Source organism: Cynoglossus semilaevis, chromosome 13 (genome assembly GCF_000523025.1).
Source record: "Cynoglossus semilaevis isolate Cse_v1.0 chromosome 13, Cse_v1.0, whole genome shotgun sequence".
In the NCBI taxonomy this organism is placed as follows: Eukaryota; Metazoa; Chordata; class Actinopteri; order Pleuronectiformes; family Cynoglossidae; genus Cynoglossus; species Cynoglossus semilaevis.
This window is the reverse complement of record NC_024319.1, coordinates 14,757,230-14,778,492: the sequence shown is the minus strand read 5'-3', so window position 1 is coordinate 14,778,492 and position 21,263 is coordinate 14,757,230. Positions and strand designations below refer to the sequence as shown.

At 40.1% G+C, this 21,263-nt stretch overlaps 2 protein-coding genes across 3 annotated transcripts; both read right to left on the bottom strand.

Moving 5' to 3' along the window:
- Positions 1 to 1,699: 1,699 nt before the first annotated feature.
- LOC103388692 (protein S100-A1-like) lies at positions 1,700 to 5,117 on the bottom strand. The gene is made up of 3 exons (XM_008323806.3): positions 5,021 to 5,117; positions 2,554 to 2,745; positions 1,700 to 1,910 (listed from the first exon to the last, which is right to left on the bottom strand). The coding sequence occupies exons 2-3, from the start codon at positions 2,692 to 2,694 to the stop codon at positions 1,743 to 1,745; spliced, it is 309 nt and encodes a 102-aa protein (XP_008322028.1). The 5' UTR covers positions 2,695 to 2,745; positions 5,021 to 5,117; the 3' UTR covers positions 1,700 to 1,742.
- Positions 5,118 to 5,248: 131 nt separating this feature from the next.
- tlr18 (toll-like receptor 18) lies at positions 5,249 to 20,909 on the bottom strand. Of its 2 annotated transcripts, none has more exons than XM_008323808.3 (4): positions 19,931 to 20,909; positions 10,529 to 11,530; positions 8,512 to 9,694; positions 5,249 to 7,708 (listed from the first exon to the last, which is right to left on the bottom strand). In XM_008323808.3, exons 1-4 carry the CDS (start codon positions 19,981 to 19,983, stop codon positions 7,250 to 7,252), a joined length of 2,697 nt encoding a protein of 898 aa, XP_008322030.1. In that variant the 5' UTR covers positions 19,984 to 20,909; the 3' UTR covers positions 5,249 to 7,249. The 2 variants fall into 2 exon arrangements, with proteins under 2 accessions (XP_008322030.1, XP_024917342.1); XM_025061574.1 differs by lacking the exon at positions 19,931 to 20,909 and adding an exon at positions 17,613 to 19,876.
- Between the last annotated feature and the right edge of the window lie 354 nt (positions 20,910 to 21,263).

The following is a 21,263-nucleotide window of genomic DNA, read 5'->3' as shown; positions in this document are numbered from 1 at the left end:
GTACACAATAACAGGCTGTCAGTTTCATATGTGTAAAGCACATGACAGAACCTCACCCATGTTTGAGTGACAGTCTTGGTGAAGCTGCCCAGTGAGGTACAACAGGAACAACACAATCTCCAACCAAAACCCTGACAAAGTCAATGTAGTATTATATGTTCTATAACCTACGACAAGTTCAGTGACAAACTGCAGACCCTATGTTGAGACACGGGCCTACACTGGTCAATATATGGTCCATGTTGTGGCAGACCAGCCTGCTCTTTGATGTATGACTGTGTCATGTACACCACCTTATCAGGTCAACTTCTACTTTGCATGTTTTCTTTTGTTCATTCTCGTAGTGATATTGCAGCTTACCACAACATTTAATTTCATTTGCATTTTTTTTTCTTTTTTTTTTTTGGCATTTTGGTCTTCACACTGTGTCTTTGCCAACACACAGAGACTCGTTTGACATTTCTAAATGAAACTGGAAACATAAGCTCTTTGGTGAAAAGAGCGACACGCGTTGGTACTGTGCACATCCTGGCTCTAAACAAATATAAGACAAGACAGACCTGCTCAGCTGGAAAGGTTAAAAAAATGCCACTGGGGTGAAGTCACACGTGTTTGTGCACGACTTTACTGTACGTTACACCTACTATAGATGGTCACGTCAGGAGACAGTTGTAGGCTTGTCAATGGGTGTGTTTCCTCTCAAGGATATCAAATAAATGTGCATGACATGAACTAACTCTTCAACAGCTTCTCTTCACTCCAGGCACAAGTTTGAGTTGCTTTAGAAACTACATTTTCCCGCAGGTTTTCATCTTCTGTGTCTGAAGGGAGAGAGATATGAAACCCCACTTTATCTCAGATTGCACCAATGAAGTGTCAGTTTAGGTTGCATAGTCTTTTAGACCTACAGTATCCAAGGTGGCTAATTGTTATTACAAAATTAAAATAAGTTCCAATATTATATAAATAAATAATCATAAAAAGAAAAAAAGAAAAGCCTACGTATGTCATTGGGCCTTTCTCATGGAGCGGGGGCGCGGCCTATCACAACAGGCATTATAGAGCAAGGTAGGGCCAGCTGTCATCTCAGGTCGGTGACTCATCTACAAACTATGTGCCCTCAGCTGACTCCAAGGACAGATCTTTCTACCTGCATTTTTATTTGTTAAACTGTCAGGTTTTTTATTGTGAAGAACATCTTTTTTATTTAAAAAATTCTGCATGAATAAACTTTATCAACTCACCTTGAGCCAAATGCACTCTACTGCACTGAGGTTTCAGATTTGTACAATCTTTCAGGTTTAGTCACTGACAATATTTGGCTAATTTAGTTAATGTGCACGGCATTGAACTGTTGTTTAATTTAGTCATTTTAAATTCATCTCATTTTTATAGACTATTTCCACGTGTACACGTTAAAAAAAGTCTGAAATTACGACAGTAAATACAATATTCCGTGCGACCGCTGGGTGGTGCCCAAGGTTTTATTCGGCCTAAAAACAAAGCGCGCCCCCCCCCCCCCTCCCGACGGCCTTTGTGTTCAAAACACACATTTCTTTTGTTGTTTCAAAGATTAAAAAACATCTGATCATGTATCTGATTATCAACCAGCATTGAACAAACACTATGAAACTTGATCACATTTTTATTAGTAATCATTGAATATACATTTTTCAAGTGTTACATTTTTTTATTATTATTAATAATTTGAAACATTTCAGTTGGAGTTTCTTCCATCACCTCTACTTTCTGCCCTTACAGTTTTCCTTGATAAGATCAACAAAGAACTCGTTGCAGGCGACTGTGAGAGCAGCCACCAGAACAACAAACTCTTGAAAGTCCACCTCGCCATCCTCGTTCTCATCCAGGTCCTTCATGATCTTCTCCACCACTGCAGGGTCTTTGCTGGCCTAGAAGTGAAGGGATAATGAAGAAAAAAAAAAAAAAAAAAAAAAAACTTAAATCAAACTGAAAATGAAATATCATCAACATTAGGGTCAGACACTTGACTTATTTAAAGTTATTTAATTCAAACTTCAATCTGCTCTGCTGTAGGAAATGTTTAGGTTATTTCCTCAGAACAAAAATCACCTCAAATCAGCCAAAACTTTACTCCCTACCCCACCTCATTCATCTTTCCTGCAGGAACATTTATCATGAAAAAAAATCTTGAAATGCTAGCATTTATTTACTTATTTATCAATTACTTTTTTAACCCTTTAAAATTAAAACTAGAAAATTAACTATTTTGTTGTTTTGCTTTTCTTAAAGGAAACATTAAACTAATTAAACACTTAACTAATTGTTTTTTTTATTTAGCCTTGTTCAGCCTCAGTTAGTGAAGGCCACCCAGGCTTCTGCAGTGCTAAGAAATTAATATAAATAAAACAATTTCAAGAACTGTTTATCATCGTGAGATTCCACAAAGATATCAATTGTGTTGCGTAGTGACATCGAGGGTTCGTACAAAAAGGCAGTGGCCTGAGACGAACAAATAACCAAGGTAAAGCTCATATCAACGTGTCTAATCTGTCTAATGTGACAGTTACTCACTGCCAGGAAATCTGAGAGCTCCTCCTGCAGCAGAGTCCTCAGCTCTGCATTGCTCAGCTTGTACTTGTCACCTTCTTTGACTGAATAGGAATAGAAGACTTTGATGAGACTCTCCATGGCGTCATTCAGTTGGGATGACATCGTCTCCTCAGTTTCCGCCGTCAGACCAGACAAATCAAGAGCTTAGACGTGCTGAGGTGACATGACAAAAGGAAAACGGTAGAAGTCAGTGAGAAGAGGAGCTGTGTCAGAGTGTGACAGCAGAGGAACAGCTCACTGCTTAACATTAATCAACAGTAGTGCAGCACAAATGCCCGAGTGAGAGAACATCAAATTATTTCTGCCTCAGGCTGCCAGGAGACATGGAGGTGCAGAGGAGGAGAGGAGGCTGCAGTTCAGATCAAGTCTCCTCATGACTGAATGGAAAACTTAAACAGCAATAAGCCATGAAATAAGACAAGACGCTGAGCAGGACTGCAGTTCCTGGAGCTGTAAACTGTTAGCTGCACTAAGTTGCTATTGAAATAATTCTGTCATCTGACAAATGGATGAGATCCATCAGCAGAATTGATCTCTGCTGTGAAGTTTCACTGGTTAAAAAAATAAAATAAATAAATAAAAACTCTCAGACTCCTTTGGTCTAAAAGCATTTGGTTACAATAAGAAAAAAGTGCAGAGTCCAGGTCACAAAGACTGAAGAGGAAGCACTTCATCACTGAACAGACTGGGCTTTTAGGATATATACAAATACAATAAGAGGACTAGATGAAAGGCATATGTTGGTGAAAGCAGCTTCTCTGAGATAAGCATACAGGCTGGAGAAGACGGGTTCGTATGAGGACGAATGATGGACAGACGTCTGGCATTCAGCCGCAGACATCTGAGAAGCTGCCACAGGTCAGTGAACTGTCGCTGCACAAAGGGCTGCAGATCTCCCGCAGAGAGGTTTTTAATGAGAAGTTCGTTCTGATCGACGCCCTGTCACAGTCAGACCACTCAGACGTTTTACTGTTCTACGACCACGATAGAGATTCAGTTCATACTGAGACGGCAAATACTCAAATGCACTTCTTTTTGTCTATTATTTGCAATGTAATCAATCTGCGTGATGATAAGAACAGTTTATCATATCTGTTAATTAAGGAGATTAAAAATGATTATATTGTGATGTTAAATCAAAATACACTGAAAATGTCAACCACGACATATTCCTCCATTTGATCGTCATTGTCATTTCATATTTCATGAACTCTTTTTAAACTGTGGTCTGTGACCAAACAGTGTGGAGGAGCAGGATTATACTGTTAAACGCTATTTCTTACAGTTCTTTCTCAGGATGTTCCTGATTTAGCCGGGGGCTTTCACTGTGCCACTTTACATTTTTCGCAGAATCAGCTTTTACTGTAAACAGCAGCCGTTTCTCCGTTAACTCCACATGCTGAAAATATAGATAAAGAAAGAGAGAGAGAGAGAGAGAGAAAACACCCGGCACTATCTTGTATATAGTGTATAGTGTCCACTACATACACTGGTCTAAGGAAACGTCCACATGATCCAGGACCAGCATGTTATCAACGTTTACAGCTGGACTCATTAGCAGGGATTTTCTGTTATTGTTGAGAGCAGAGGACATTGAGATCCTCTTCCCTCTCCTGCAGACAGAGGGAGCTATAGGAAACAAATGTCAATAACCTCAGTATTTTAATTTAGTATTTTAAAAGATGAAAATGAAATTAATTCTTATTAAGACATTCATTTATTTTAACATTTAAGGTAAGCAACTACAACTGGGATAAACCCAGTTGGTAATCAACGACAGCCAGGAAACACTGGGGAGCATTTACATTGACACTTAGCAAAGCTGTGACTGCTTGGAAAATCACGGAATATAATCTGAGTGATAACGAAGTAAAAATGGAACCAATATTGAAGCCCAGACTGTAGTATTTTTCACCTTGGTGACCAAGTAAATAAATGGAAGATATTGTGTTTGTTTTACCTACAACACGTTATTAGTTTCTTCTGAGAGAAATATCAGATGCACAGACAAGACATACTGTAAGTTATATGACATGTGATCCTGGTACGGGCCTGCAGAGGCTGCAGCCTGTGTTATGTTACATGGCATTTAAAAAAAAAAAACACAGTGAGAGTGTCCCATTTCATTGCCTCATTATTTAAGCATGTATGTCAATATTATTCTGGACTGAGTTCATCACTGATGCAGTTGGGATTAGTGAGGAGTTCTATTTGATTAGTCTTTGTTAATTGCACTTGATGAACGAAATCGAAAGTCCTCTAAATGTCAGGCTGAAATCTTCACTGCAGCACAGACCAAACAATGCACAGAATGACGTGCACAACCAACAAGCACAGGTGCACACACACACACACACACACATTTAGACTAATGAAAGAAACAAAACATTCAGCAGCTTAACAAAGCCAGTCGGTCAAACACACTTACCTGGACAGAGACACTGGCAGGAGCTGCTGGAAGTGGCTGCTGCTGCTGCTCTAAATCATCTCATCAGTTATATTGGCTCCTCTCACCTGGGTGCAAATTAACCAGAATCAGATAAGCGCCTCCTTCTGGGAGACACCGGCACCTGCTGCTGCTGCTGCAGAGGTTCTTGCTGTTGCAGTTTCCTTGTATGGGGGAAAAAAGCCTGACTGTACACAGAGCACAGCTGACAGCTTCCTAAACAGGAAACACAAGCCAAACTGTACACCTATGAACTTCCTGCAGCGCTATCAGTGCATTCGTTTTCATAGAAACACAGTGAACAGTGGTGTCAGTTAGACATGATCAGCTCGTAAAAATTCTAAATGACACAGAGTCAAACGACTGATCGTAAACCCATTTAAAGTCACAGATGATGGGACACGGTCACGAGATTCAATCAATACCTGCACATACTGCATCTGCATGTAATGTTGAATTCTTGAATGTAACATTTTAGTACATTATTGATGATATCCTGACACATTTGTAAAGACAAGGAACATAATGTCTTTCTTTATTCCCAAAAAAAACCAAACAAACAAACAAAAAAAAAAAAACAGCCTGAACACTGGGAGATCCGGCACATTCTTTGAGGCAGACAAGAAGATGAAAAATAGATCCTTTTTTATTTGATTGAAATAAAAATAAAAAATAAAAAAACACCAATAGTTCAAAAATAATGAATGTCCAGCATTTTCAAAGTCAAAAAGGCACATTCTGTGTATTTAGGTATTTCCTTATAACAAGTGCATAAACACATTTATTTTAATTAACTTATGGTATACAACACATTTACACAGCGTTTATACATTCATACGCACATTGACTTCACACTTTCTCTCATGCTTCAAAAATATTTTTGGAAATTGTGGGGTTCTTCTCATACAATTTACTGTCTATAAAATAAGACATATTAACCAAAAACAACAAAGGCAGTGGCACCACCTACAGGCCACTTGCCCTGTGGCTTCTTTTTTGGTCTCTGTCACAACTCTTTTATGGTACATTGGCAACAACATTTTTTTGTTGGTATGTTATAATAATATTATCAAACCAGGTTTTCACTTGAGTTGTAACATTAATCACTTGAAGGTTTAAAAACCGTCAGATTTATGTCCTTGCAACATTTTTTCTTAATCATTTCCCTTACTATTGCTAATTATCTCCATGATAGGGTTCAGTGCTAACTTACAAATCCATATTTTATGGGAGACATTATGGCACTCGCCTCTTCTTCTGCCCCCTGCTGGCAACCACAAACACATATTTCTGCCAACTGTCGTCTTACGTCTTACGACAAAGACCTCTCAGGACTAAGACTATCACTTAGATTGTCAGAGTCAGTTGAATTAGACTGGCACTAATTAAACATAAGTGAATACATGGCTGTGCACGTAGTCTTTTAATAAAGAGCCGGTCCAATTCAAAGTCCAGCACCGTCCACTGAGGGCTGCTTCAACATTAAAAGTTAATTAGTGCACGTTCAAAGCACTGCAGCAAACAAGTTTGGGTGACTCACAACACAAATCCCTCACTTCTGTCTGAACCTCTTTGCTGTGCAGTGTTCTATCACTGAGCTCTGCCTATACTCATGAGCCAGCACGAGCCGCTGAATCCAATAATCTGCCAACATTCACTATTTATCTCTGCTTTAATGTGCCCACGTGGGTCAGCAGTTGCACCGGTCTCTCCCCCTTAACACTGCGCTGAGCGGAGTATTGGCATCATATGGCCTGCCTGGCCTTTGACTTGGCAGGGAGACATTGGAGCAGGAACGAATTACGATGATCTCATTCTTCCAAGAGTCAGGAGTGTAACAGACAAAGGTGCTTTTTTAACAATGTGGGAGCTGTCACCACATCTTCCCGGGCACCTAGCTTGTTATCCAGAGTGCAACAGGGGGAGAATTAATTTGAGCCGACGGGTTTGTGGCCTTTCAACGCCTGTCAGAGGGGCACCGGGCCCTGGACGCTGAGAGAGAGAGTGGAGCAAAGGGCATCGGCTCGGCACTCCAGAGGTAACATGACAGAATGCCATGGGCAAGTAGTGATCATGTTATGGCCTGTCGTCTTAATGAGACATTGGCTTTTGCTCACAGCTTGACATTCAGCACTCACACAGGGGTTACTTGAGCTCAGCTCTTAACCTAGACAATACTGTAGAGCCATGATAACATCTCTATTTCCATAGTTAAAACACCACCACTGGTATCTGCCTCTCATTTGACAACTCATTACTGCCTTTCACAAAAGTGATGTTCTTTTCTTGATTTGTGTTATTTTGGGCTGTTTTTGGAGTTTCACCCTCTTCGGGACACACAATCACAGAAACACCCCCCACCGATGAGGTTCTGCTCTTCACGCTGTGCCCTCTTTCTTGGTTCATGGTGGGCTTGCCTAGAACGGTCCTGAGCTGCTCCCAGAAGAACGCCTGCTGGTTGACCTGCTGGGGCCACTCCAGGTACGTCTTGGTGCTCAGCATCTTCTTCAGCTTGCAGTACTTGCTGGGAAGAGAGCTGGGGTCAATGGGCTCCTTCACCACCAGGATGACGTCACTGAAAGTCTTTCCCATGGCTCTCTGCTGGGCGAAGTACAGCTCGTAGTTACACCACTCACTGTTGACAAAGTGCCGCGAGAGGATGAAAATAACCTGAGGAGGAGAAACAGGAGGACGGATTTAAACTTGACGCCTCACAGTCAACCTCATGTTTTAATCATCACAGTTATTTTAATTGAACTCATTTATTAACTCAAATTAAATTCAATAAACTAGAAATGCAATTAAAACATAGCCACCCAGATATTTAACTATTCAAAACACTGAAAGCTTTTTCTCTCAGTCATCACAGAATGGAAGTGAGCAGAATAATAATTTAAAGTTTGTTGTTAATGATGCGCCCAAATGTCATCCACTCATTAACCTCATACTCAGTTTTACAACAATTAATGATGGAGAGTAAAGTAAACTGCAAAGTAAACAGCATGACTATTGGTAATTTGATCATGAATCCCTATAACGCAATGCCTGCTGAAATGATATGTGCCCTAAAAATAGTTTGGGGATTAAAAGCTGTGTATTAAAGTGAAAGTCACTAGATGGCAGCATTGCAGCTCATTTAATTAATGTCTTTTAATAATCAGCGCATTGTATGGAGAATGCCAGAAACTCAAAAGAGTGATTTGTACAGATAAATAAATAAATATTACCAGGTCTATATCGGTATCGGTTGATATCGGAATCTATATATATATCGGTGTTTGGACAATATCGGCAGATCAGATATCAGCCAACGTTAATATCAGACGTCCTAAATTTTTACAAATATTTTTGATGCTAAGATAATTAACAACATTTTGTCCTGTATCAGTTAGTAATAGCTTTAATCCCATGTGGAATGATTGGTTTTTGCCCCACTGATCGAATTTACTCCACTACATTTACTGCTCTGGTACCTTTCTACTGCTCTCAATGTTCTCAATGATGTTGTCAATGATCCACTTTCCAGGCATGAAATCCCTCTCATGAATGCACAAACGGTAAGGGTTCCTGTTGTTCTCCAAACAGGGCAGTAGCTGTTCCCTGACCCACTCGGCATCACAGTGGCTGTATGATATAAAGGCGTGGTAGGTGAACGACGACATCTCTCCTGCTGCCTTCTCCTTATGAGCTCTGTATTTGGCCCTGATGATCTGGTAGGTAGCCTTGGTGTACCACGGTAGGTCAAAGATGTAGCAGATCAGCACCAAGATTAAAATGACGGCTGTTGTGGTGGCCACCGAGATGATGATAACCAGTCTGATGTCACAGGACACTTCGCTGGGCAGGTATTTGGAGATGACCGTGTTGAGGAAGGCTTCTGGGTGATAGCACCTGTAGTTCCAGGGCCAGTCTGTCAAATTGACCATCCCTTTTAAAACCGTGTTCTGGACAAAAGCATGAAGCTCACACGTGCAGTGGTAAGGATTGTTCCCAGCTGTCAGTCGGGACAGTCGGGGCATTCCATAGAAGGACTCTGTGCTGATGAGGCCGAAGGAATTCCCATCCAAAGCTAGTGACTGCAGCGAGGGACTTTTCCAGTCCGATGGGATGAACTTGATTTTATTCCCAGTCAGCAGGAGCTCCTTCAGTGTGGCTGCCTTCTCAAAGTACCTCATGTTCAGCTGGTCCAGGTCACAGTAGGACAAATCCAGGTACTGCACTGTGGTGGGCAGGCAATTCAGGGCTTCACTGTCAAAGGAATTGTGGTGAGCGATAAAACGAGTGAAGTTCGGTTGCCAAACACAACCTTGGCTCATTTTCACAGATCCTAGTTTGTTGTTGCTCACATCCAACACCGTCAGGCGTTTGAATTCTCGTGTCAAATCTGAGAGATCTTTGAGACTCGTCAGTTCGTTGGTGCTGAGGTTAAAGGTGTGAAGATTGGGCATGTAGCCCCTGTAGTCACACCGCTGGTTGGAGAGATAGTTATCTTGTAGTCGATTGTTGGAGATGTCCAGCAGTTGAATACCTTCCATCTCCGCCCAGGAATCGCAGGGCACAAAGTTAAAATACACGTACTGGATGGACAGTTCTTTGATTTTGTTGAACCAGGTGAAACGCCAGTCAAACCGTAACACATCAGGATTGCTGATATACCTGCAATATGAAAACAAAGATATTTCTATTGTCAAAATGTAAAAATAAAAGGATTTCATAAAGAAAATAAAGTAAACAAAAATCACTTCAATTTTCGGCTTGTTGGGACATTCAGATAGATGCAGAAAACACCTGAGCACAAATTGCTCCCCCAGTGAATATAAATAGAGCAAAAATGCATGGAAACATGTTCAACATGGCAACAGCTATAATCAGGTAAAACAGTAAAATCTGTTAACATTGATTTTTTTTTTGTCTTCTTAGAAACAGTGTAAACCTTGAAAAGATGGACCATGTGTCAAATTCTTATAATTAAAAAAAATAATAATAATAAAAAAAAGTGAAAACACAGTGCCAAAATTCTTCCTAAATGTGCCCATAAATACTACAGTAATGCCATAACAGGAAAAATGATTAATAGTTGTATTGCCACCTTGGGGTCAAGTGTATTACTACAGTCACCTTGTCCATATTGCTGCTGTCCTGTTAGGTTCATGGCAGTGACAGACCGTCATATGTTTGGTTTATGACTGTTTCTTGAAAAATATTGTTTTACTATTCAATTTTACTATTAAAGACAGACATATTTTATGGTGTTGTTGCTTTGCCTTTTTGTACGTGTGACCAGGATTTTACTGTGCTGATAAAGTAACAGCAGTAGATGACACACCTCTGCTGTCTGATGAATTTATTACTGTCAGAGAGCAGATTCCAGGGAAGGGTTATTAAAGTGTAGAGAGAAAAGGAATTCATTTGAACTGCTTCACATCATGAACTGGAAAACTGAATATATTTCCCTTGAACTTTTAATACCTCCAGATAAGAAGTACTCACCAAAGATCCAATCTGTCAAGTTTCAGGTCAGTGATGCTTGAACCTGCTCCGCTATCAACAAAAGTGGGTGAACGAGCAAAATCGATGTACTGCAGTCTCAGTCTTTTGATTGGAGCCACTTGTAAGTTAGTCAAAGCCATTCTGAGGAGGTTCTCGTTGTATTTGCCTCTGTGAAAGATTAACTGATACGCTGTTATGTATTTTAAACCCTGAAATATGTCTTCGTCCCCAGTGTAGTACATGAACTCGAAGAGATTCCTGAACTGGAGGGCAGTGAAACTCTTGTTGTACAAATCATGCAGCATGTGCACAAGAGCACGGGGCCTCTGATCAACGGCCATATCAAATCCCATCTGCCTCGTCTGAATGACTTCTAAACTGCCGGGCTCGTAGTAGCTCAGGTTTGAAGAGCATTTAATCGCAAACCCTTGTAACCTGATGTTCTTCAGGGGCTGGAAATCCGATTTCTTCAGACCCTCCACCAGGGGGCCACCCATGGAAAGAACCTGGAGTTTGGCTAATTTGGAGAAGCCTTCATCCAGAGTGGCATATCGGTAAAGGTTGTTGGACATGTAGAGCTGTTGAAGATGAGAGAGAGGCGTCACGGCTCGGGCAGGGATTTCCTCCAGTGAGTTGTTGAAGACGTTCAGATGTTCCAGGAGTGGGTTGTTTTTAAATGAGTCATCATGAATATATGAGATGTTATTGAACTGCAGCTGAAGGACCCGGAGCTTGGGGAGGTGGTGGAAGTCGTCGGCGAGGACAGTCTGGAGTTTGTTATAGGAAAGATCAATGTCTTCAAGTGTGGTTGGAAACGTTTCCCAGGGAATGGTGGAGAGCTGTCTGCCCAAACAGTCTGCAGAGCGGGCGGAATTGAAGATACGACAGGGTCCTTCCATGGAGTTAGTGGTGGAAGGTGAGGTGGATGGGGGTGTTGGAGAGGAGAGTGCTCCAACCAGCAGGAGACCAAAGAAAAATACCCTGCAAATCATTTTGACAAACCTGTAAGAAACACAACAGTAAATATAGTAAATAGTAAATAATATTTCTTTGACATTAGCAACAAATATAACAGGTCATTAGTAACTATTACTTAAATAGATACAGAGATCCCTCCTATTCAATCGCGGTAGTTGCGTTCCAAGACCCCCAGCAAAATGGGAAATCCGCAAAGTAGAGGCAAGATATTATATTATTTACATATATATTTAGCCTTTACGAACCTCCCCCACATAGTTATCAAATCTCCCTCGACAAATAAGATAAGAAAGATATCTGAGCCACCAGGAGATAATTAAATGGTAAATAGTTTGTGCTCAGAGCTGTCACAGTTTCTCAATTTAGTCCTTTGTCAGAAATCAATCAGCTGAGCTTTGACTGTTAGACTTTAAACCTTTTTCTTTATGCACAGCCACCCAAAAAAGATAAGAGAATTTTTTTTTTTAATTTCTTACTCCTTAATAAAAACTGTCACCATGTCGCTTGGCAAAAATAAAAAGTTTGTTTCTTCTTTTGGCTCAACAGCCGACATTAAGACTGGCTCTGTAGCCAAAGAGAAGGGAATAAAAATAGAACTAGATTTAATAAGAATGTCACAAGGGGTTACATCCAGTGGTCATGACCGGAAGATACAAAATACTTCTGCCAAGTGAAATATTGAAACATCCGCATCACGAAGAAAACACTGTAACATCAATGTAGAAAAACAAAACGTTTTGTAAATTCTTCACCAGATCTAAAGAAATGTGATGATTGGACAAAGAGGAAACTGCATATCTCAGCATTCTGTCTGCATGCTGCCTGTGTTGCTTGTGATGGAGCTCAAACCCACACCTTTTGTGTATTTTTTTTATAGCATTTCACGCTGTACTGAATGAAAAGACTGAATGTGGCTCACAAACACTGGTAAAGAACACATGCACAGCACCAGAGTAGTTACAGCCAGTGTATAACACACACAAACACACACACACGCATGCTGCAGTCATTGTGTACACCCACACAGTGAGTCTGCAGGGAGAAGGATACTACACTGGTATGTGCCGTATACTATAACACAGTTTCATTGGTCCACTGCTGTGCTACAGTGTGCACTTACCCCTGTTCAGACCAGAGCTCTGGATGCCAGTGTCTGAGCTGACTCTTTAAAAGCCTCCTCTCATTCAACCTTTATTTATACAGTCCAAGGCTAAACACACACTCATGGAGAAACATCCAGGATTTATGACTGTCCGTCCGATCAAACACCGGTTGTTTTCTCTTGTCCAGAGGAGACGTGACTTGAATAAACATTAATGTCTGGGCAGATCACACAACCAGGTAGTGAAATGTCCCTGTTCCTCATAATGAGCAGGGTGATAGTATGTCAGAGAGATGACATCACGCGAATGGGTCACTTCACCTGAAGCAGAAGTCGCAAAAGACAAACATGAAAAAATAATAATATTTGATTTTTTTTTTGTATTGAATCAGAATTTCACAATGTTTAATGACTGAGATTAAGATAACACAGTCACCGGGATTAGCAATGGAGGGAATCTAACCCCCAACTATGTGTTTGACAAATGCTGTTCTGATCTGAACTGATCTGTAGAATAAAAATATGAACCAATTCACCATTGATTTAAGTTTATTATCATAGCCCGTGTTGTTCACTTAAAAAAATGTGTTATTAACTAAAAGTAATGCAGCTAGCAAAAAGTATTGTGTACAAAAATGTTTTCAAAGTAGCTCAAATGAAACCCATTAACAAATGTTTTTGCAAAAGAAGTTAAATATAAACATATAATTGCTTGTAGTTAGCCAGGCAGCTAGTAGGAGCTAAGTCTATAAAGTTTTTTTTAAATATATTGGCAGCGGTAAACAAAGCTGCAGTGATTAAGGGAGTTCCCTAAGGTAAGTCCCGGGGGATTAAAAAAGTTCGATCCATCTAAGAGTTCTCTATCCTTGGCAGACGTAAAAAAAAAAATTCCAAAATCAAACCTATTTAGTTGCAGCAGTTGGACAGGGCTGGATATTCTTAGATTGAAACATTTCACAGTTTAACCAGTGCAGAACACAATAATTCACACTATTTTTTTACGGCTTTCTCTCTATCCCGGGAAGGCAGTATTTGTTCAATAAATTACTGAGGGATGTTTCTGTGATTACTCCTGCGCCTCTTCCTTCCAGCTCATATAAGCAAATGAAAACAGAGCTGCAGCTGTGTTGCTGCTTCACGGAGGAAATCAAAAGCATCTAGTTCATATAATGTGGTCAACAGCGGACATCTGTTCCAGTAAACGGCCATTAGATTAGCATCAATAATATTGACTCAGTGCTTTAACTCCTCCGAGTTGTAAAGCGGTGCACGAGGTGAGGAGCAGCAATTAAACCTTCTCATATTTACACAGCTCCACTCGTGGAATATTGCAGAGTTGCAAAGCTGAAGGGCTGACGTCACGGAAGAAAATCAAATCATGGCTTGATTGGTGCGCTTGAAACGGTTTGAAACGGGATAATACATGCTGCAGTACCAACTATTTCTACAGTCTCTTCCTTGAACTGAAGTCTTCGCAAGTTGCAAGATTCACTGTCTATTGTGCAACTCCACCTAAAAATAGACAAACAGACTGACAGGCTGAAACTAAATAGTCCTGTGAGAGAAAACTAGGTGAACAGTGACCTGAAACTCCTCTCTGGTTTGACATTAACTTCCCTGGCAGGGTTTATATTTCTGCAGTGAATCATTCACACTTTGATCAGCTGTGGACAGTTGTGGTGTGCATTAGGGATGTCCAATAATATCGGCCGACCAGTATAGATAAATAAATAAATATTACCAGGCTAACACTGATATCGGTTGGACAATATTGGCATATTGGATATCAGCAAAGAGTTAATTTGGGACATCCCTTGTGTCCATCCTTATCTTTGGAATGTGCACAAACATTCCTGCGATGCTGAACCCTGTTCTCCGCTGCTGCGCTTTTAATTTCCTAAACCTCGAGTGCGACGTTGTATTCACTGTGTGTATATTGACATCCGTGGGCTACTATATGAAAGTCACATTCTTTACAGCCTCCACACAACGCTGTCCTCACGTGCTTCACTGCAGGGTTCATAAAATATAATGGATAAACAGCAGGAGGAAACCCCCCTCCTCCCGAGCCCCTGTAGCAGCACGAGGCTGTGCTGTGGTTATCATTGTTTTGAACAGTGTTGTTCATGTTTGGAACCGAGAGGTGTTGCAACAAAACAAGTGAAACATGATAGTGAGTCAGAGATGACGCTGTATTCAATAATCAAAATCCGTGCGGACGGTGTTAAAACTTGAACATTGAACATTTCAATTTGAGTCACAAATATTTTTGTTTTCCCTATCATTGATTTGTTTGTCTTTGTAAAACTGACCATAGACAAACAACCACCTGTAGATGAAGATGCTGTGTTGTTTGTTAAAGAAAACTGTAATATAAGAACCAAAATACATTTTGTTGTTGTACATGATTTTAAAATAAGACCTCAGATCAGATCACCATTGGTTTCAAATGTAGATTATTGCAACGAAAAATTCCTGTTGGAATGCACCCCAGTCCTGCCCCTTTAGTCCACTGTTGTAATATTTATTTATTTATTGTGATGTTTTCTACTACTACTACACAAGGCATCACTGGTTGTGTCTTGCCTTTTCTTTACACATAATACCTTAAATATTGGTTGTTATTGTGAGACGGCACACACTCACACACTAACACACACACACACACACACACAGAGAGAGAGAGAGAGACTCATGCAGTATTCATGCAGATATTCTCTACTCTGTTGTCAATCTATTCACTTTCACTCTTATCTTGTTGCAGTTCTGCTCTGCTCCCACACTATGGAAAGGACATGTTGTTCTAGTAGAATGGTAATTCCAAATGCCTACATTACCCAGAATGCAACCAGAATAGCAACAACCCTGCAGGTAGAGGAAATGTTTACAAAAAAGATTGGATATGAAATGGGTTTTCCACTGTTGTCAGTAGCAAAGCCTAACACCTAGTAAGCTAATGTCCAAGGACCGTGTCATTTACTCTCATTGTGAGGTGGAGATCGTGCGTCAAATGGCCAACCAGGCTGTCATAGCAACAACTGTCTTTGCATTGATTAAACTGTAATATTTGTCTGATGTGTGAGGAAGGATGTCGTCCAGCCACTGTGTGTCGTATTGATCCAGCAGTCAATAAACGGTGGCCCGCGGCTCTTTCATTGACACGCACCGGCAGTGCTGCCTTCAGATGACACATTAATCCTGCGGTGGACGCGTTCCCTCACGCTCTTCACTCACATTAGACACTCCATGTTTATGTTCATGCACAACACAGCTGCTGGGAGGAGAACACTCTCAGGTAAACATGCTACTGCTTCACATACACGACACACTGCAGTGTCACTGTTGATATGACACAGCTGCTCCACTTCTTATTTACAGCAAGGATTCTGTAATCTGAGAATGTGTTCTTGGTCAGATATGTATTTTAAAAAAGTGAAAATATTACATTTTGTTGTGGCACTTGTTTTAGAGATTGCTTCTTTCTTTTAAAATAATAAATAATAAACTAATAATGTATTAAAGTTAGTCCTATACTCCAGCCTGTGGTGATATTTGAATTGAATTGTATTACATTTTAATAAGTGATGTGTTGATAATGATGAGTTGACCTGGTCAAGGCTCAGACTTAAACATACATTTTAAAAATGGCACTTTTTGGAACCTGGATCTAATCAGAACATCTCAGCGATGATGTCTGTTATTGGACAGTTCTCACATTTGGTGTGGGGACATGTCCTTATGTGTCCATTGCTGGGTTCTCTCTACCATTTCAGTAACTCAGGTTTGACTGTGTACTGTTTAAAAATGTGTCGAATTTCAAGTCAATTCTTGGAAATCCACAGCAATACCTTACAGTCTCCACCTGGTAAGATGTGTTTCCGTGATATCAATTACATTCTGAACTGACAACATACAGTAAAGGCTAAATATTCCTGTATAATAACTAAAGTCACAGGGTCCTCACATGGTGCAGGGTCATTTTTCTAACAACGTTCCGCCTGTACTCTGTGAGCTGTAATCCCACAATGGTAATATTTCAAATTAAATGGAGAAGAAGCCATTTATTAGTCTTCTGTCCACAGCTTCAGCTCCACTGGAGCAGACATTTAAAGTCACCCACTGCCTCAGGCTCAGTCACCATCAAAGATAACCCTGTGAAGCGCTTGTTATTTATTATATTAAACATTAATGACTCTGTCCTCCGTGTTGAATTTTAAATAATCACATAAATTAGTAAAGTTTTTGGGCTATTTACGTAGAAAATTGATGAAATTTATGACTAACATTTCAGATTGTTGACTTCCTCTCATATTTAAAAATGTGAAAATCCAGCTTCTGGCTGCTGTCACGTCTTGAAGGAGAACAATGCCAGCACAGAACAATGGGTGCAGTAATTGGGTAATTATGCTACAAAGAATTATGTGCAAGACGTTCTGTGCTCGGTGACGTACAGGGACCTGCATCAACTGTTGAATGAATAATAAGTGATTCACAGCAGGATAACTCTACAGGCCCTGTGTTCACAGTTGGTCTGTTTACTGAGCTGTAAACAGGCAAATAAAGGAATCCACAGACAGAGAAATCAATGTTGGTTCTGTTTCTAAAGACTATTTTCTACTTGGAAGTTTTGTAAGTGTTGGTGACAAATGTGTTGTCATTACATCATCAGCAAACAACAGCTAGTAAAAGGGGGAACTCCTTCTAATATGCGTGAGCAGGATTAACATAGTGATACAGAAATCCATCCCCAGTCTTTTACTAACAGTAATCAAATGATAAAGTGCACCTGCGAGAATTGTTCCATTCATCTTTTTATAGATGCCAAATAAAACCTCAGTTTGAAAAAAATCCTGTTGAACAGTACCTCTGTTACGCCTGAATTTACCCTCCAAATACACTTTTAAATTACAGTACATACTGTATTTTATTCATAGCCAATCACTGGCTCAGAAAAAGGCAGAAATTGTTACATTAAGCAGAACAGGGAAACAGGCAGGACCCTACCACAGCACTGAAGAGACTGAAGGGATACCACAGCAGACAGGGACACATGACAGGAGCACAACACATGAACCCAGAACAACAAACCTAAAAGACTGAGTGAGGGAGAGAGGTATATATACCCAGGCACCAGGTGACAGCAGTGAGACTGATTAACAGGTAATCACAGGACACAGGTGAGGCCGATGACACTGATTACACAGCAGAGGCAGACAGACCTCACAGAAATACTTTAAATAAGAAAATATGGCAAAAAACAGTGACGGTTGATGATGAAGGCCAAAATTAGCAAAATCATTATGTCAATAATAGCAAAACAATTTCATCTTAAGACATTTTGCTAAACCTTTTGCTTGTTAGTGATTGTCTGAACCGTAGACATTAAGGCCACTGGTTTTTAAAAGGATTTTTATGATAAAAAAAACACTTCAAACCAAAGTGATTCAGCAGGTTTGAAGATGTTGAAACAGCAGGAAAAATTCCATTTGACACCAAAAACCTGCAGGCTCAGGCAAACATTCAGCTTTTAACCTTTGACACAACTCTAGCCAAACACAGCATTGATGCCTCTGTGTTGAAACCAACCTGGTGGCCACTCCTGACACTAACTGGATGTTAACCCACAAAAGGTCACGTTAGTTAAGCTCAGAATTTATTAATTAACCAAAGACTACTAATTCCCTTTAGGACTAAACCCGTTTTTGTGTGACTTTAGCATAAGGGTTAGCTTTAACTTGAGCGCCGCTCCCTGCCAATTATAAAGTAATTCCCTAAATCTCACAATCTTCTCTTTTAAGGATAATACCCAGGTTGAATGTCATATCTTACATATGTGTCAGTAACTTAGTACGAACCAGTTATTACAACAAGGAAGTGACAGCAACACAGCTTCATTTGTTGGTTTGGCTGCAGCAGTGATTTCCACGTGTTGTGGAGCCGGTTTCTCCTCAGCAGATGACGGAACTGCGAGATAATTCATTCAAAAGTCTGAGGCAGTGACAGACCTTTTCCACAAATCATTCCAAGTTGCTGTGTCTGGTCTTAATTTAATAATTTTTAACACATGGCTTGTTTTAAGAGTTCCTTCTCTTTAGCAACTACAAAAACAGATGTGAAACAACTTACACTTTTCCTTTAGTAAATTGTTTAAAAATATCTGAAGCTTTTGGACTCCCAGGAGATTCTTCTGACTAAATATGTCTTTTAGAAGACGAGGCAGATGGAGGAAGGGAAATGTTTTTTTTATATTACTATTATTTGTTTGTTTGGTCTTTTATTCAAAATAAAGCTGTTCCTCGCTGCAGATTAGATCAAATATGTTTCGTCTTCTCTGGGTGCCTGTTCTTAAAATTGGAAAAAATGATCTAAGGATTTTCCAGTAACCACCACACCATCTGTCATTGTTTATTGTTTAAAACTTCAACTTAACTGTGACAACTAAAGGTTATTTTTCCTCACTTTCATTTTCCATTACTGTCTGAGTATTTTAAATGAAGTTTTTAGGCGTCAGCTACATTGTACAAAGTCTCCAGTCATTTTCTTTTTCAAATACCCTGACACAAACAAATGTGGGCAGCTGTGGCTAAGAAGAAGAAGAAGAAGAAGACTACTATATCCCCTATATCCTCTACATTTCAGTGATCAGTTTCAGTAGCAGAGTTTGACATCCCAAAGGCTGCATTCAAACCTGTCATTATCTGATAACATGCCCGATCTTCTCTCCAACTCTAGAGGCTGCCTGTACGACTGAGTCAATATTATATCTTCTTGGAAGAGTTAAAATTCATTCTAAATAATATGACAATTTGGGAATTTTCACACACAGTATCCATAACTATGAATCAAATACAGGCCAATACAAGATTCTGTAGATCCACCTACTGTTGAAATAATGTAAAAAAACATGGAACTGATAAAACACAGGGTGGTAATAGTTCTATGGATCAGATGTCTTTGAACCAGACATAGAGAATTCATGATCTTAGATGCAGTATTCCATTATGTATTGCATACACAGAATTGTATTGATTATATTTGTTGATTGATATACGGTATGATATTGATCGAATCATATCATACCATAGAATTGTCAACCAAGAAATACTTAATAAATGGAAAAGAACATGTGTTGCTTTTAAGCAAGACACAACACAACACAACAAAACATAATATAACATACAATAACATAACATAACATGCAGTAACATTTTAAAACTAGTTGATGTTTCAAAGTAACTATACTAAGATGCAGACAAATCTCTTACATTCCTCCGTTTGCTGCAGAAAAACTTTTGAACAAGTGTCAAACAGCCTTAACTCACCCAAGATGTTGCGTTTGTTTTCCTCCCTCAGCTTGACTTGACTTGTAACACATTTTAACCTGCGCAGTGCGCTCCACGCTGGGTCAGAAGTGACTCAACAGCCCATGATTTTGCCTGTGGCAACACTGTCAGCACAGACCTTCTCTCTCTCTCTCCACCTCTCGTTCAGTCTGCCTGCCTCTCTCACCCTCCCTCACTCTTTCTCTCTGTAGCTCAGGAATGTGAAATAGTGTTCCTTTTGCTTTTGCTTGCCAGAAGCTGAACACTGCATTTAAATCAGACTGCACTATGGGAAACAACTTAAAGCTACAGTCCTAACAGAGAGGCAGCCTCAAGGAATCATTGTCTTTATCACATCCAACCACATTTCCTTGTTTGTCTATAGAAAGTGTGAGTTTCATTCCTGTTGGCCAATACTCAGACAAGGAAGTAAAATCTGACAGTCAGGACCTTTGATGCCGAGAATCTTTCTTGTGTGTCATGGATAGCTGTGTGACTGGCTGTATGAGATTATGAACTGTCTCACTGTGACAGCTGATTGTCCTCCTAGGTCTCCTTTGTCTTTGTTTGTCCCCGCTCTGATGTGTCCAACAGGCCTCGTCATTCATTACCATAACTGCAGTATAGCATGTAGTAGATATGTTCAAACTTGACAAGAGAAGAGAGAAGTGTAATATTTGATCATTGACCTCCATCTTACCTGTCCTGCCAAAACCTTGCAGCATTGCAATGAACTTTGAACAAAGCCTGGAAAAGGCTCTGTGACTGTCTGGAGCTGCATTCCTTCAGTGAGGATATGTTTTTTCCAACATTAATGTTAGCATTTTCTTCAGCTGTTTCTCATTCAATACTATTGAGGAAACTATTGAACCCCTAAAGAACGAGCCCATCTGTAATTCCAACACAGCTCAGATGTCATTGTCCTTGTGTTTAAAGGGATCCCTGGACAGGAAGTGGGGCAGGAAGCAACCAACCCTTAAATGGAGAAGAGGCTGAAGTCTTAGACACACCACTGAGCTTATCTCTGGCAGAACATTTGAGGTTTGTTCCTCTAATTCACTGCCCACATGTTCAGAGCTATTATCTAATGTTTTCATGTTTCACTTTTGGTGTCTGTCCAGTTTCCCTGGACAGGACGTCTTCTGATGATGGTGATCCCACCTGTCAGCCCTCGAGTGTTTTACTAAATGCAGTTTTTGCTGCAAAGAAACATTCAGCGTTTGTGATCTCAGTGTCTTTGGGTTTTAACATATCTAGCATAGCGTAACTTAGCACAGCTTTCACGCAAGATTAGCGTAGCTGCTTATTGTATGTGTGTGAGAGAGAGACCATT